The 17,168-nt window shown below is 41.4% G+C and overlaps 1 protein-coding gene across 2 annotated transcripts in view; it reads right to left on the reverse strand.

Annotated features, from left to right (window-relative positions):
• Positions 1-1,031: 1,031 nt before the first annotated feature.
• Positions 1,032-17,168, reverse strand: part of ipo11 (importin 11) — a 61,598-nt gene continuing 45,461 nt past the window's right edge. For both annotated transcript variants that reach the window (XM_003974796.3, XM_011615597.2), the window contains 3 exons: positions 14,521-14,616; positions 13,026-13,110; positions 1,032-2,660 (listed from right to left, as the gene is read on the reverse strand). In XM_003974796.3, coding sequence (XP_003974845.1) covers positions 2,496-2,660; positions 13,026-13,110; positions 14,521-14,616 — 346 coding nt within the window. In that variant the 3' untranslated portion in view covers positions 1,032-2,495. The remainder of the gene's footprint in view (positions 2,661-13,025; positions 13,111-14,520; positions 14,617-17,168) is intronic.

Raw genomic sequence — 17,168 nt, forward strand, 5'->3', positions numbered from 1 at the left:
GCCGACAGACATTGAGGACAAAGGTGGCATTTCGAACGTTTTGGGTTTTCCTTCCACCATCCCTGTGGCACCACTCAATTTTACCCTTTTTTAAAAAAGGTTTTTGGCAGTTAAACATTTCCTCCTCCATATCTCATGAGGGGTGAAGGGTTAATGGTCTGCACTCACCTCACTTCCGATGATGAAGACCCCTCTGGAGTGGGCCGCCCATATGATAACAGGTGCGGGGTGGCATTTCGACCTTGAATACCAGGATCAGCATCTCCTGGCAGCTGGGCCGTGTAATGATTTCACATATACCGTCAGACTTTAATTACAGGCTCCGCTGGGGCGAAAGTGCCCCTCACCCACCCACCGCCACTGATGCATCGCTGCTCAGTAAGACAATTAGTATGACAGCGGAGGAAAGTAAGGGGCCGATCGATCAGTACGGGTAAATCAACGGTACTGATGCGAGCGGGAACGACACGAAGGGATGTACAACTGTGAGCAAAGAGCCGCAGGAGTGTCAAAAGGAGGTTTGGGGGGGATTCAATTTAGCCTGTTGAGGTTTTAGCACGGCCTCATTGGGGTTCCAGGCTGCGGCCGGCCACTTTGACTCACGTCAGGGCACATTCATCACACACATTTAGAGGTAGATTTAAAGATGAATTACCTGCTGTTTCCTGAGGCGCTGGCAGAGGACGACTCAGCCTTCGGGATAACTTCAAGCAAAACGGGAAATCATTTCTTGTTTAGCACAGCAGTCCAGAGATCCAGAAGTTTCAACGGAACACAAAACCTCTCTGTGATGCCGCTAAATTTCAAAAAGATGCATCTTTCGCTGATGAACTCACCGCGGTTCATCTGAAGTTGTTCCATCATCTTATTGGTGATGTTCATCTGAGCATTTGCACATCTTTCTGAGAATAACTGTGCTGTATCTCCATTCACCAAAACAAGATTTATGCTCCAGAATAACCTGGGTTAGCTCACAGAAAATGAACCAAAACTGAACCTAAACTCTTGAAACAGATTTGACAGAATCTGAATTGTTGGGTAATTACTGCACTTTATTGGAAGCTTTGGAAAACACAAGGAATATTTCCCATCTAAACATAAGCAAAGAAAACTGAAAACCGCTCTAATGTTGTGTTCTACCATCAATAACACAACAGGATTACTCTACTACTCAAATGTTAAGAAATAAAGATAAGAGCTAAGGTCGTTTGAGTTTCAGGGACAGGTAAGGCTGAACGCATAAGGCCGTGATTGTGACCGCTACTCATATCCGTCACAGTGTCAACGGAGCCAGTGTCGGCTTTATTTCCTTCGCAGAGCTCTGATAAATCAGGCAAGAGCAGAGAAATCCGCTTTGACCCACAAGCTGGAGGAGAATTCACTGTAAAGGCAGGGCGACTCAAAGAAATCAGGGCGCGGTAACAGGTCAAACACAAACGCCTTTCAGAAATGCTGATGGGACACAACTATTGAGACAATGTTGAGAGGCCACAACGCCGCACAATCTACCACTGTGCGCCACGAATCAAACGGAAAGACAGAAAATAAGAGCGTCACCGGCCGCTTCGCCGTTCCCCCCCTCCACCCTCCCCTCCCGCCGTGTAAATGATGTGAGGAACAGGTAAACACGTGAAACTGTTTTTGGTTATTAAAGTGCTCCGACACCCCATCAATTAGCAGCAGCAGCATGTGGTTATTTATATATATATATATATATACACACGACAACATGGTTCAATCATCTGTTTAAAAATCGCTCCAAAACCCACCAAAAATACAGGAAAGAACATGTCCCCACCCTCTCAGTAGTTACTTCAACTGGATTCTCTTTGTCACATTTTTTAAAAAAAAGGAGAAAACAACTTCAAATAAAAACAAAGTAAAAAGCAAAACACCATCATGCAGCATATCATCCACACAGTTCTTCACATACATACATACAAAATTACATGTCCTTTTTTTGTCTCTTTTGAAGAATAGATTCTGTAAACACTGCTTTAGGTCCTTTAGGCATGGGTCGTCCATATCTCTGCTACAATCTGTAAGTTCTTATTTAGTAGAAAATATCCAGAGACTCCGGCTCTGGCACTCGCAGAGTTTTTTTTTCTTCTTTAAACTTCTTAACTCCAACCCCCATTTTACTTGAAAACCGTCTGCCCAATCTGCCACCCATCCACGCTGAGATCACAGAAAGAGAAGATAGTAGAAGAACGGAGCGAGCGCTTGACTGTAAGTCATCGTGCAAGTGCTCAATAGACAGGAAGGGGTTTTTAAACACAGATCCTCCTGTGATAAAACAAAGGAAACACATAAAACAGACATGGGATGGAGGCTAATAACAGGAGACCAGGCTAGACCAGAAATATAGATAAGGCAGAATTTAGAAGGGTTTCATGAAGGAGTCCACACTCTGGGCACTTTAAAACTTTTTAGTACATGTTCAAAAATGGGGCTGGGTAGGGAACACTGGATAAAGATGTCTGAGGAGATGTGATTCAGAACCCCTGGAGGAACTCCCGGAGCTGCCTGACAAGCTCTGTGTCCACGAGCTCCATCAGGGCGCCGAAGCCTGGGTCTCCCATCAGGGTCTGCTGCGCCTTCAGCTTCTCGTAGACAAACTGATGGAGGGAAACGGCGTGCACCGGGTCCTCCAGGGCCAGCTGCAGCCGCACCGAGAAGAAAAAGAGAGAAGACGACATTTCACAACTCATTCGAGGTGCAGGAAAAAAATACCTGGGAATTTCTGAGTCATTGTTTATTTTCAGGCAGATATTTGATCGCTTCTCCATTTACAGGTTTCAGGTTGTGCAAATTCCAGCTTTGGTTGAATGAGTGAGAATCCAAAACTTGCCACTTGCACGCCAGCTTAGAAACAAAAATGTTGATTTAAAAGATGGGGGGTGAACGAGGAGGGAAGAACAAGGAGTGAAATTACGTGATTGCGACTTCTGCTGATGAATAATTCCATGAACTCTTGGATTTGATGTAAATATCCTGATAGTTCAGCACGTGGGCAATACAAGAGGACAACCGTGAGCTATCCATGTGAAGACATCATCATCTTTGCTGCGTTCTTCATGGAAAAGTGCCAATTTCTCCTCCTCTCATTCGATAGAAACTTGCTTTCATTAGCAAGTATAACTGACATGACACTAATTTACCAGCCACTATTCCTGCTTATTCACTTTTGAGTGCCTATTTAACCCTCCAAGTTGAAAAAGCACTCTTGTTTGTATTTTGATTAAGAAGGGTAAAAGTTAAAGAGAAAGTCAACTGTCTGCCTCTGATGGAACCTTTTTCACAAGAACGAAGACACTTGGAGCAGATATTTGTCATTCCATCAAAGGCAGGCGCAGAAATTACTCAGTTGATTTGCAGCTCTTGTTCATGGAAAGAGGGAACATAAAGCAAGCTGTCTGTAAAAGGTGAACTAGGACAGATGTAAATGATCATTTCTCTGAGAAATCAAACTGGTTCTCTGGGGAAAAACAAGGGAAGAGACAACAAACACATTAGCATGAAAGCTTTCTGAGCCTGCACCATTACAAATAAATTAAAGGGGTTGATACGCGCAATCAAAGCTCTGCTCTTTAGATTATGTCCACCTTTTAAAATAATTTGTTGTCCTACAGCAGCTTATTTTGCTTCAAACTCCCCATTTTTCATCATAATTCCCACGATCTCAGTTTGGTACTGGAGCTTTTCTATTTCTATTATGTTTCAACCTCCATCCCTTTGGAAATCCAGAGGCAGAGCAGAAGGCAAAGAGTGTTTTTGGTTACATTTGTGGGGGTACTGGTTACAAGGTGGAGGGGGAATAAGTGGAAAGAAGCCATCAAGACAGCCCAAACGGCAACAAAGCAAAGAGAGAATAACAAAACTGAGATGACGTTGCGCAGACTAAAGAAAAACAACAATCAGCTGAACCATAAAGCTCGGAGTAGAGGAGCGGAATGGCAGGAGTGGGTGCCACTGAGGGGGGCCCAAACAGCTCTCATGCCTTCTAGGCTTCGTTTATGCTTCCAGCCTTAATGCTACATTCAGACAAACAGAACCATCAGTGAGAAATCATCTCTTCATTCCTCCAGACATCCAAAAAACCAGTCAACTATGTGTGGCGCTGTTACAGATATGATCCCTGTATCTGGTAAAAGGATCGATCGATTCACCAGTACTTCAACTGAACAACACTGAGACCTGCCGCTCCAATGCGTGGATATTAAGGTTACCATGGTGCCTATTCAACTGGGTCTCCGGTGTCATAGAACAAATACCACGACACCAGGAGAGGGGAGGCCACTCAATTAACCTTGCTGAGGATCTGATGCACGGCAGGATGGAAAGATAAATGCATACATTTTACAACTGCATACTGGTGAACCATTTGAGGGATGTCCAGATGTCCAGATGAACACTGCTCCTGGAGCACATTCAGGTTTTTATAAACACTAAGCCCATCAATGTTGTGGACACATGAAGAATAAGAAGATAATCTCTGACTTCCAGGCATTCAAAATGATTCTGAGTGTCAGCAACATTTGCACTGAATGAGAAATAAGAAATCGATTTGAGGCATCTGACATTGGCTACAAGATCAGCTATTACCAAAGAGTAAGCTTCTGGAGCGCTGACCAAGAGATCAGCAGCTGGTGTCCCTCTGCTGGGTTTGGAGCCAGCCTGGTTCGCTGCCAGCCAAGGAGAATTTGATGTCCCCAATCCTAAACGCCAGCACTTCTGTTGCTCGGGTAACTATGAGGTGAGCTTCTCTGTGAGACTGCTGATGTCCCCAGGGTTCTCCTCCTCCTGTATAAACCAGAAGGCCTGATCACCTACATCGGTACTAACGGACCTTCCTCTCAAAGTTCTCCACAATGGACACTGGTAAACCTGCCTGAAGTTCAGACACCTGAGGGACAAACAAAGCCTTTCAGTAATCATGACGATGATTTGGCTCAAAGCATCCCGGTACCTTCAGGTGTTTAATCTGGTGTTCTTCTGAGAAGCAATCTAAAGTCTTCCTTCTTAAACCAAAGCCTAAAGCACAATTGTGGCCTGTGAATGCGCAGGGAAAGTAGAAGTTCAGCCAAATTAAACACAAAACTTCAAATGGAACGAAACCTCAAGTGAAAATTAAGATACAGGTACTAAATAATTCACTGAAGGACCACATGGAACAAAGATGGAAGATGGGGAGGAAACATGGCACGGCGGGTTTCAGAAAGATCAGAAATGTGATGAGAGGAATAGGTAATGGGAGAGTGACATGCCCCCTGCTGTGGCTGACTGGTAGAGAAGCACTGGGCTTCATGCCTGGAGAGAGACAGAGATAAATGACAGGCAGGATGATGAAGAAGAAAGAGGGATGAATCTAATGACACATCCAATGTAGGGAATTCTGAATTGGGTAAACTCATAAAATCACAGCTTCTCATAATGATGCTGATCTGTAACATACCTAAAAATTACAAATTAAATCAGTACATAAACAGGAATCGCTGCAGCTATTAATTTTAAAACGCCCAAAATAGATCAGCCAAATCTTGGCAAATGGTGCATGGATAATATACAATGGCTACATTCTGCTAAAGTCATTTGGCAAGTTAGCACAACACATTTTTCCCCTGCTTTTTGCTCACAGGTCATTTAGCACCATCTGTTTTGAGCTTTTACAGTTTTAGCCTTGCTTTTGACAGTGTAAAAAAAAAAACAGATTGTGAGGAGGACGTGGTCCAATAAGCGGTGGACAGTGATCCCACGGCGTCATGCCCCAGATTAAAAGGACTAATCTCTGCTCATATGTGAGTGCAATATTGTAAAACGGCCCTGAGTAAGTAGCATAAATTAGGTTGATTATACAGATAATGACCCGGCGTGGTTGAGTAGAGAGTGTTGTTTCCTGTGTGTCAAAAGTGCAGATGGTGTTAAAGGGATTACTTCAGAATTACAAGACCACGTGTTTGTTATACGATATGAAGTACTATTAACATAGATTGAGTTAAACGAGCTAACAGATGTGGGATGCTCTTCATTTGCCCTTCAAGGTCATAATCTTTTCATCAATGTGCATAAAGAAAACTTAAAAATCATAATCAAAAAGCCCAAAACGACAGATCAAAGTTCTGCACTTCAGACAGAAAGATTTATGTTGCTACCTGAGGTTACGCAAGTTTCCAAATTTATGCCAGAATAATTGTAAAATGTAGCCCAGAATCTCGATTTACCTCAAGGCTTTCTACTTAATTATTTGCGAGCTCAGCCTATCAATGCAAAATGGCCTGAGAAAATAGATTGAGTACATTAGTGGCAAAGTTTGTAATTGGCCATGGTGTACTTTTCTCTCTTCAGCGTAGGGGCTGTGAGAATGTGCCTGCTGCTTTGCCTCAAATTAAACAGTCTTAATTAATGTTATTGCTGTAGTTCAGGCGTTCCTTTGGGTGGAACCGTGCGGCTCCCCAGAGAGTGGTTTGTGTACCTTAAAGACAATCTTGTCACTACAGGACACCAGAGACTCAAACATGCTGGAGAGCAGCAAAAGCAGCTCCGACAACCACGTTGGATGGTGCATCCGGGCTTCCATAGGAACATCTAAACTTGACCAGAATGAAAACCAAAGAGCAACAGAATCACCTCTTTATTGTCTAAAACCAACTCGGTAACTTAGAGTGAACGTTAGAGTGCCAAACATCTTCCTGGTGAGGTGCAGAGCCTCAACAATGGGCCTGAATGTTTAAGCTCCTCCCCCTGTGTTGTTGATAATTGGCTTATTTTGAGCTTCGCCTCTTCACACAGGAGTGTGTTTGCCTGATGCTGGAGTGGGCATCCTCCTGCTGATGCTGCACCAGTCCATCAGGGCCTTTCATACTTCACACTCATGCATGAATAAACACAGTCATACATCAGTAACACTCCTGTGGCACCAACACTGTCCAGCAGACCCAAGGCCTAAATATGCATATACTGTATAAAGACTCAGCATCCACACCATTAGGCACATCTGCTCCTGTGGAGACATATATATTTACAGATATAAATGGAGCATATCAAAGAAAAAAAGTGTCTAAATTTAACTATCGCATATAATCTGACTAATAGTATACCAAGATTAAGCATAATCCATTGTTTTTCAATGTTCTATAGCATAAAACCCTGATCTTGAGACATTAAACAACAGTTGTCACAGGCATCAACCACATACCAAAATGCACCGTCATGAAGCCACTTCTGTGTAAAAACAGAGGGGGAGCGTTTTGATTAAATACCCCCCTGAGAACGTGACGTGGGTTTGTGGCTTTTGCGATGTTCTGGCACTGAGCTGCTCAACACAATCAAGCTCCGTCACTGACTTTGTTCGGAGTACTGATGACAAATGGAACAGTCTTAAATGTGAGGAGGCTGGTAGGAGGCAGTTCTAAGGACCGAAAGCCAACAATATGTACAGTGCATGCTAATCAAACCTTGATTAGAGGCCACAGCAGCAGAATCAATAGTATAACTCTATAAATCACAAATACAACTCAGTAACTACATAGAAAAATCAAAAGTTCTGCCCATATTATGTAACAATAGAACATTGAAAAGAAAATAATCACAACTATATCAAATGACAAAAGTGAGTCTTCTACATCATAAAATCGATCACAGCAGCAACAAAGGACGTCCGTAAACTCGTTCCTGGATGGACCCATCTATCGCCGCCTCCTCTGATCTCTGGAGTCAGTGGGTGGATTAGAGCTCGATTATGGTGATATTCATTATTAAATGAGCCAGGAAAAAAATTCTAATGCGCTGATCACTGTTGCGGTGCAGAGTTTAAAAGCGAGAGCCCTAAAGCTGTCACAAGGGTGCCTGCTGCTTACATGCAAGGCACAGAATATGGAAAAAAAAGAAAGAAAACATGGAAAACATGAAAATCTGCTGGGAGCAAAGACCACCATAAATATGTGAGTATGTGATGATGAAAAGTGCATAAGGCTCACTAAGCCTGGAAGCACAGGATCACAGCAATGGCTGCATTAACATTACAAAACCTCAATTGTAATACCACATGAAATAAAATGAGTCCTAAGAATTTACAAAAATCACAGGTTTTCAGACAATATTGCTGATTATAAGCACTAATATTCTCAGACCTGGACTCTGCTGTCAGTATGTAAACACCCAGTACTGCAGCTCAGGATGGCGGTTTAACCGCGTGTCCAAGATCTTTACAGCACTCTCTGAATGTGTCGGAGCCACATACAGAGATAGTAGTTTGCAAATGGAAGCCCCTGCACTGATATGAACAGACGAGCAGCATCTCTAGTGTCATTCCCTGGCCACAGGCTTGCGTAAGCTAGTCTGAGGTATTTGCTGACATGCTGCTCCAAAGCTCTGTAAAGCGCTGCACGACCATATTAATCCCAAGGACGAGGCTTCCTGAACCCAACGCTGCTGATATTTCAGCCTCCACATCTAATCGTTCGCTACAGCACAGGGTGCTACATCACCTCATCAGCTCTGCTGATCAGCATTTATAGTGAGTGCTGACTTAAATATTTTAACCTCATTAATAGCCAATACAAATCAGCAGTATTAGGCTGGCTGCATTGCAATTGCTTCAGATGGCCAAAAATGGTAGTAGAATCAAGGCTCTTGACTTCAGGTCTCAAGATTGCTGCAATATTTCCTCAATGCAGCAGCTAAAAAACAGAGAAAAATACATGATTGTACCATAGGCCTTCTAAAACAACTACAAATCTGAAGTTATGACCCTGAAAATGCCTTGAAGGGGCAAATAGCTGAAACTAGGGCTTCCCTTTTATGCATGAAAGTCTGAGGAAGCAGCAATATAAGAGAGACAGGACTTTTATTACTTTTCTAAATTCAGTGGAAAAGCATAAGGAAACTGTTTTATTTTCCAGTGGGGAGGCTGTAGAGAGGACTGTTTTCCATAATCTGTAAATCACTTTTTGCATGCGAGGTTTAACTATGTAGCATTATTAGCAAAGATGCTCTCTGTTGTGTTGTTCAGGAGAGTGAGGAGCGTTATTCCCCATGGTCAATATTCTGTTTAGCCAGCCATCACTCCTGGTTATCTCTTGTCTCTTTCTCAGCCATTGTTGGGTTTGGTTCTCTCTTTTTTTAAACTTCAGTTTAAACTGCTCAAGGTGTGAACACTTGGCTGGAAACAGCAGTGGCGCTTCAACATGAATAACGTTGCCTTTGTCTAACAAAGGGATGTTAATAACATTAGATGGGCCTTCAGTTATAACGGCCACATTTAGCACTTTGCAAAATAATGTTGGAAACCGTCCTTTCATGCAAACCATGCAAATAAAATCTCCCAATGTCCCAATGTGTGTGTGTGTGTGTGTGTGTTGCGTAGAGGGGGTTGGCTGGTCTAACTCTGACTGACGCAGATAACAGTGAGTGAGAAGCTTTGCTGAGGCAAAGGAAACACTTTGCAAAGTGTAAATATTGCTTTAATCATATTGCGCTATTGTGATGGAAAAGGTTAAACTGTGGTGCTGCTCAGCCTTTAATGTTCTAAATAAATTATATTTAAAACCTGAGGATTTAACTGTCAGGTCTGGACTTTTTTTATTGAATGCAGTGCGTGTATTATTTCAATCTAATATTGAATACCTGCTGTCAGAAACATTTAGGTTCCGACATTACAAATGAGATACTTCTCTAAACTTCATCGTCACATTCAAAACAATAGTGCTCTGGAAGCTCTCGTGGGCAAATGGCTATAAAGCTGAGAAGTAACCCAGGTTGCAACTTGATAGCTTTCTGTGCCTCTGGCAGCATAAAGGTGAATATTTCTTTCCTGTGCATCAAAACAACACAGTAGGAGAGGTCTGCTGTACAGAAAAAAACAAATTATGTCGACAATGATGGTCTCCTTGAGCCTTGGAGCAACAATAAAGCCAAAGTGGCTAGTCTTAATTGCTGTGACTCGCTTCGTCCCGGAGTGGATTGATAAGACATTGAAACTCATTTTCAACTCACACAGAGCTCAGTCTTATCCCAGGAGTTGGTCTTATTGTTCAACAAAATACAAAAAAAGCCCCAAAACCTCAAGGACAAAACAATTTCATGCTTAATCACCAATTCATCAAGGCATTAAAATGCATTTGCCGTTGGCTAATAATGTAACAGCATAATTTTCAATAATTTCTTATCTTAAACAGCAAAATATGATTTAGTAGAAAGGCTGTTAAAGAGGAAATCAATCATGTGGTTGCTCTGCAAAATGAAAATGAAAAAAGAAGGCACAGACTAATTAATAAGTGCTGCAAAAATGTTCTCCAGCTGAACTGTTAATCTTCTGCATTAGCTGAGCTGCCATTTCAAAAGAACATATAATCAGAAAGGAATATCAACCAAAGAACTGAAATGCCGTCAAATTAAAGACGGCATTTGTATGTAGTCAACGTCTTTATCGCTGATTACCAACTAAAAGTGGAATGGATAACTCGGTTATTAATGATCCAAACGTTGTTTTCATGTTAGAGGAGCGACTGGAAGCAACTGACACGACACATCACAAGAACCAGCCAATGTTTGACCCTTGTCAACAGAAAGAATGTATAGCTTGGCTGTGTCCCCACAGCAAAGTGGACAGCCTGGCATCATTAGTAACCAGTAGCAGAGTCTTTGATGTGGCCAATCCATCTTCTTGTTTGATAGGACTGGCCTTGGAGATGAAGCGCACAAATCAAATGATGTATTATGCGTGAAGGTCTCAGACACAGCATCGGTTAGCCTCTAATAGCAAGAAACACAGATCAAAAATGAACCCAAGGTTTAATGATGCCAGGCTCTCAACTTATAGGTTACCTATAAAACAAGATGAAGGGCTTGGTGTGGCAGAAGCTCTTGACTGCTCCAGACTCCTTTTTATTCAAAAAGAACCAACCAAGCATCTCCACAAACATTAATAATCTTGGCTCCACAGAAAATTAAACTCATGTAAATTAACTGTCCAACAGTGCGGCTCAGTCAAGCATGAAGAGATGACCTGCTGTGGCTTCATGAGACATTTAACAAGCGTTTTACCTGCACGTCATCTGGTGAGGAGAATATCTGCGAGGGAAACGCCGGAGTTTCCTCCCTCATTAACTTTCACCTCAAACTGAAACCTGTTTCACATGGGCACACCTGTCTCACGGATGCATGCATGTCCCCCAAGCACGCTTTAGAGAGGACGGTTTCCTCTATTCCCTGGAGCAAGAGCCAGGGTCTGGACCGAGGTGATAAGAGCACTGAGATCTTTCCCAGCAAATGAATCCTCTACGACTGCAGGTGTTGTGTTTTTCCCCTGGTTATAGCAGAAAGTCAGCAGCTGCCGCTGCAAAATCTACCGCAAGGAACTCTTCCTGGAGATTTTAAACAAAGTTCTGTCTTGGGGACCAGAGGAACAATCTTTCTTACAAGAGGAACTTTTCATTTGAATGTTGTAGCCCATTCTTCAATATGTACTTTGAACCAGGAACTAACATTAAGATGAGGGATGCTGTGTGGTCGCAGGCATATACAAGACTCAGGAAACCATTTTAAAAGGCTTTAACAGGCTGTAAAATTGATGAGTTGCAGCAAATCTTTAAAATCAGAGGGCCGCTGTGCACCATTCGCCTGTCTTCCCTCACAGGGTAAACAGACTTCAGGCAACGGTATGGGGAGCTCCAGTTTTCATGGCGCCATGGATGAAGAGAAAAGCTGGGTAAATTATTAGATTTCATTCCCAAAATGAAACGGAGTATTACAGTAATGATGCTCCAATCTTATGGGAAAAGAGTGTGGTAGGTAACAACATGCTGTGATTCCCCAAAAACAACATCTGTTGTCCATTCAGCAAAATGACAACAGCTGTCGCTCCTGATAGCACAAACAACATATGCACATATGTGGGATACAGACGTAATATTACAGCAAAGGAGCCAAATAGATGCCAAAACACGTGTGAGGTTTGTGAGTCATAAAGAATTAGTGCAATCAAAGAAATCGAGCGGGAAAAAAACAAATGTAGCTGCAAGAATCTGCTACAACCACCGAGCTCTGTGTCTACAAACAGTCTGTGCTCGTCATCTGTGAGGACATAGGCTCATGCGGCGTGAGGGGACGGTGAAGACCACACCACCCATTCTGGAAGCACACAGCGAAACCAATACGAACCCAGAAAACTAGAACACGCGATGCCATTCTAAAGCTGAAAGAAGGTGAAAAAAGATATTTCAGAGTTGCTGAAGTTGGCAAACACAGCACCTCTAGGGTGACAGATCCCTGTGTACCTATCACTTCCCCTTTCATTTCTAACAAGTGAGAATTAATGTCTAAACCACAGCCGTCGCTCCAAACTGGGTAAATGGGGGAACAACATAGAACTTTTGAGAGAAGCACAAAAAAATAAAAGAAGACTGAGAACTATACAAAGTAATGGATGTCTTTTTAGAGCGGTAAATATGTGCACTTTCAAACATAAAATACTCCCTTCGTTGAGGATTTGGGGAAAAGACTTTTTGAATCAACACCGCATCAAATTTAAAGTTGCCGTACATATTTTATCAGAACTACCACGATACGCAGAACATAAACTTTCACAGCTATAATTATGCCTCTTCATAAGGATTGTATATTCCAGCGCACCTTTTCCCCGGCAGACTACCGCCCTTTTCTGGGTGACATTTACAGGCACTCAACAACTTCCATCTTATCTTAAAGTGATATGACGCATTCTAAGATGCCTCAATCCTGCAGCTATATTTTAAAGTAATTAAGCTGAGCACTAGATGAAAATCTATTGCAGCCGCTGAAGCCGAAAGGTGTCTATAATTTATCAGAGGTGTCTATTATCTCTGGGCTTGACAGAGATATACGTTTGCTTATTTTTGGGGAGGGTTTTAATCTTGTTTCTTGGCTGCCAAACGGCATAGAGGCTATAGCAGGGTGCCATTTCTGTCATCAAAAGACGGAAAGAGGCACTCTGCAGTGCAGAAATAAACACCTCTGCCTGCAAAATGATTTTAGTGTGTGTGTCTGACCAGTTTCTTCCTCTTGTCTTGCTCAGTCGGTGGCTCTTCATCGTCACTTAACTTCGGTTCTTCAAAATGGCTCATCAGCATGCAGCTGCAAGCACAATAATGTTCGAGTCAATATTAATAAACACACACAAAACTGCACAGTAGCAGGCAATTTCAGAACAGTCCCAGGCAGACATAAAAAGGATGATCCCTGTGGCAATGTTCATATTGGTTTTACAACATGCAGAGAGAATTACCTTTGAGTTAAATCCAAAGCCTCAATATATATATATACATTTCCCTTTACACCCTTTGTTCTTGTAATACCTTGTTCTTTTCATAACTTCATCCATCAGAATTTATGACAATTTGGAAAGAAACTAACAAAACTGGACTCTAACTCTAAATCTAACTAACTAGTATTGAAAGTGACAAATGAACAGTAATATAACAGAGAGAACAGCAGTACTTTAGAAAATGAATCTTATTAAAGTGTGCAAAACTGGAAAAAAGTCTTTCAACTTTAATGTTGCTTGGATTCTTTAATACATGGGCGATATATCAACACCTGATTCTGCACCACCCAAGAGGTTTAACCAAAAAAACTGACGGCTAGAGTCCCATAATGTATACGAACCAGATTGAAGTTGCTCCTGGCCGAGCAATTGTATCTTTTTCTCTTAACCAATAAACATAAATAATATATTCAATGGTTGTTTATTGCTGTACTATTATAGCATTAATTATTAATGTTATGAACTTTATATCTAGCTTCTTGAGTGGGACTGCAGAGAATGGTATACTGTATACTGCCTGGTCAGGGAGCATTGGCCGCACAATACTTTTCACAAATCATTATGGGATACATGCAAAATAATATGCACAATGGGATAACCTGAGGGCACCAAATAGGGTCCAGAAATCCCAACTTAACATTCAGACAGTGGTGATTTTTGAGTAAACACACTCAACACTGGTATAGTTTTTTTTTTGTCCAAAATCAAGAACAGCAGGAACAGAACTCACATGGAATGAAGTCAGTTTCTTAAAACCTTTGCACATAAATGACACTGAATTTCACACATTTCTGAAGCCAAGTGTGTGTCTCCACAAAGAGAGTGCTTGTTTGGATCAACATTGGCTGAAAAAAGCGCTACAGGGACTAAGAGAAGTCAGGGAGACGATTAAGATTTGCAGTAGGGGAAATGTAATTACTGTCTCCATCCACAGCCAGCAAGTGTTTTATGGCCGGAGGCAATTATATTTCAACAGAAATATGTCCTATCCAACTCTCCTACTTGGACTCTTTTAGCACACTGTCACGCTCAATGAATAAAGAATCGCTTATATTATTATTACATTTAAAGACCTCAAAGCTTGTTGATGAATATGAGCTGCTAAAACTCAGTGACAGTGGCTGGTTTAAGTCATTGCAAAACAATTATTAATATTTTCATTATTTATTCACAACACAGAACTCTATGATATTTAATGTTTGGAAACTTTATTTCCTTACTCTTTGTATGTGCCGGTGTCAGGGTCTTCAGTCATTACGTCATGTAGCGCCTCCACACAAATGTTGATGATGCCACAGAACTTGTCCTGGATGACACTGACAACAGAACACAGGATCGGTATTCATTAACAGACATGGCTACGATAGGTTAATAGATCAATAGCTAAATAGATCACAAACATCTTATGGTAAATCTTGGCCTTTCGGAGTGATAAATTACCTGTCCAATCCAAAAAAGAAAGAGAAACTACCCAGAGAAAGAATATTTTTCTCATCCATCACCTCACCTGTCAGGATTTGTGTGTTTATCTGTGTGTAACAGATTTAACACCAAAGAGTGAGAAAAGTTCAAATGAAATAATCTGTAGTTGTAAATGTATATAATGTAAATCACACACTCGGGTCACTGTTTCTGTCACTGGTCCCCACCACAATACATCTGAAGTAAAACAAAAAGAATCTTGCCACAAAGGCAGTTGTCTTTTAAGAGGCAAGATACAGCCAATTTCACACTTAATAACTCTGTAATGAGGGGTCCGTAAAGGTTTGGACAGAGGTAGAGATGCTTTAACTTTCCTCTCCCGTCTTCAGTGACAAAACTTGCTGTGCTGATGTTGTGATCATGACTAAGTTGGGCCCTAAAGACAAAAAAACTCTGCGATTCTGTAATCAGACTATAAACCAGCAAAAGTCCTTAACTAGTGTGCCAGATCCACTGAAGTACAGGCATGCAAACATGTGTGATGGTAATAACTGATTAATTATTAAAGTCATTATTTGAACAACCTTCACAGTTTTCCCCATGTCAATCAAAATAAAAGAAACAAGAGTAAAAAGCCCCAATGAAGCTTTATGTGTTGGTATTGATGCAACAAAACCTCTGTTGCCTCTGTGTGGGTCATTAGACTCCAGGCAGTGCAGCACAGGATCACAGAGCATTAATAAAGAAATGAAAAGCCAGTGTGTGTCAGTCACATAGCCAGCCTGTAATTTAAACACGCCTTGTTATGACTGAGGGAAACTGGCAACATGATGAAATGCTCAAACGACAACAGCGGAACTAATAATGACTGGAAACAGCCAAACACTGCTGTCATAAGTTGCAAATCTGTATGTGAGAAGCTGCCGTAGCCTCAGAATGTAGCTAAATCCTAAACTGAAGTGAAAGTGAGGATGGATCAACAATATTAGATTATATATATCAATATTTCATCTATAACAGAATTTTCTACTTAAAAGGCTGACAAACTCAACAATGAGGTAATGCTTCAGTGTTTCACAGGTTGTATACCGACTCATCTTCGTACATGTTTGGCATGTTATTACGTTTTATTATTACGTTTTCTCTTGGTTAGTTCGAACAGTTCTTTGCACAACTTATATTTAGGAGTATAACACCCACCCCCCACCACCAAAGAGCACTTAAGAGATTTTCCTGAAATAGATAATAATGGGTAGCCATAGCAACGAATAGCTGGAGGAATTACATTAAATTATCCATTATCAAGCATTTAAACATGTGTCAGTTATAGTTCTATTCAGCCCAACAGCTTTCGAGTGATTACATTGTAATTACTGCCTGCTGCTTTGTGCTTGCCACTCAAAAGGACCCAAGTAGAAAAATGATCTGAATGCTGGCAGGCTGCCTCTACTAAAACTAGTTTCTGTAACAAAGCCCTCATCAGAGACGTCACTCCCATCAGCCTCCGCCATGACGGGGTGAAAGCTGCAAACAGTTTTTAGGGTGTATGCAAACTAGAAATTAAGGTGCGCTAACCGATTTATGGTGTAAACCAGGTGTACAGTATAGTCTTCTGAGGTCATTTTCAAAAATCTAATCATCGAAGAGTGCCGAAGCAGAACCCACTACATGATAAATCCAGATTAACTGCGACAGGTAATCAGTACTTTTAATGAAGGATATTTGTTTGCTTCGAGGAACTAAAATCGTGATAAAACAAACTGTATGAACAGCAGACAAGAAACATTTGCATATTGATTTGATTTGTAAAGGTCACGACTCTCGTTGCATATTTAAACAGACACTTTTGCAAACGCAAAAGTGTCTGTGGTGATGAAAAGGCAGAATAAAGGGGCCTGATGACTACAGCAGTCTTTTGTAGAAAGGACCTCGTGGCTGTGCATGTACCGGTAAAGTACATTACTGACATTTGTAACCCCAGAGTATCTAAGTTTTTAAAAGAAACAAAGAGAAGATATTTAAGTGTTCAAGCAGTTAAACTCAAATCAAAAGGTTTTAACAGGAATGACATATATGTCAACGGTTGAAACTGTATGTACCAGCACTCTGCAAATTAAACCCAGCTTAATCAGAACACTGGTCTACATTAAATAGAATAACATATTATGAAATCATACAAAAAAAAACTCAAATCCTGGAACTCTCTAAGAAACAATAAAGTAAATGTCTTGCTGTGTTCTACGATGCTAAAAACCCAAAGCTGTAGCGAACGTCTTAGTCTATGTGGAGGAATGCAAATACAGCTTCAAAAGTGTTAAAAACAGCCACTCTTGTACAGTGAGGAGAGATTTCAAGCAGTGGCTGCCCTTTGAAGCGGGTCTAAAAGAGGAATTTAAAAACTCTGATGCTTTCCTGATTCACTTTCTGAGGACACTTGAGCTGACAG

The sequence above is a fragment of the Takifugu rubripes genome, chromosome 21, assembly GCF_901000725.2.
Source record: "Takifugu rubripes chromosome 21, fTakRub1.2, whole genome shotgun sequence".
Classification (NCBI taxonomy): Eukaryota; Metazoa; Chordata; class Actinopteri; order Tetraodontiformes; family Tetraodontidae; genus Takifugu; species Takifugu rubripes.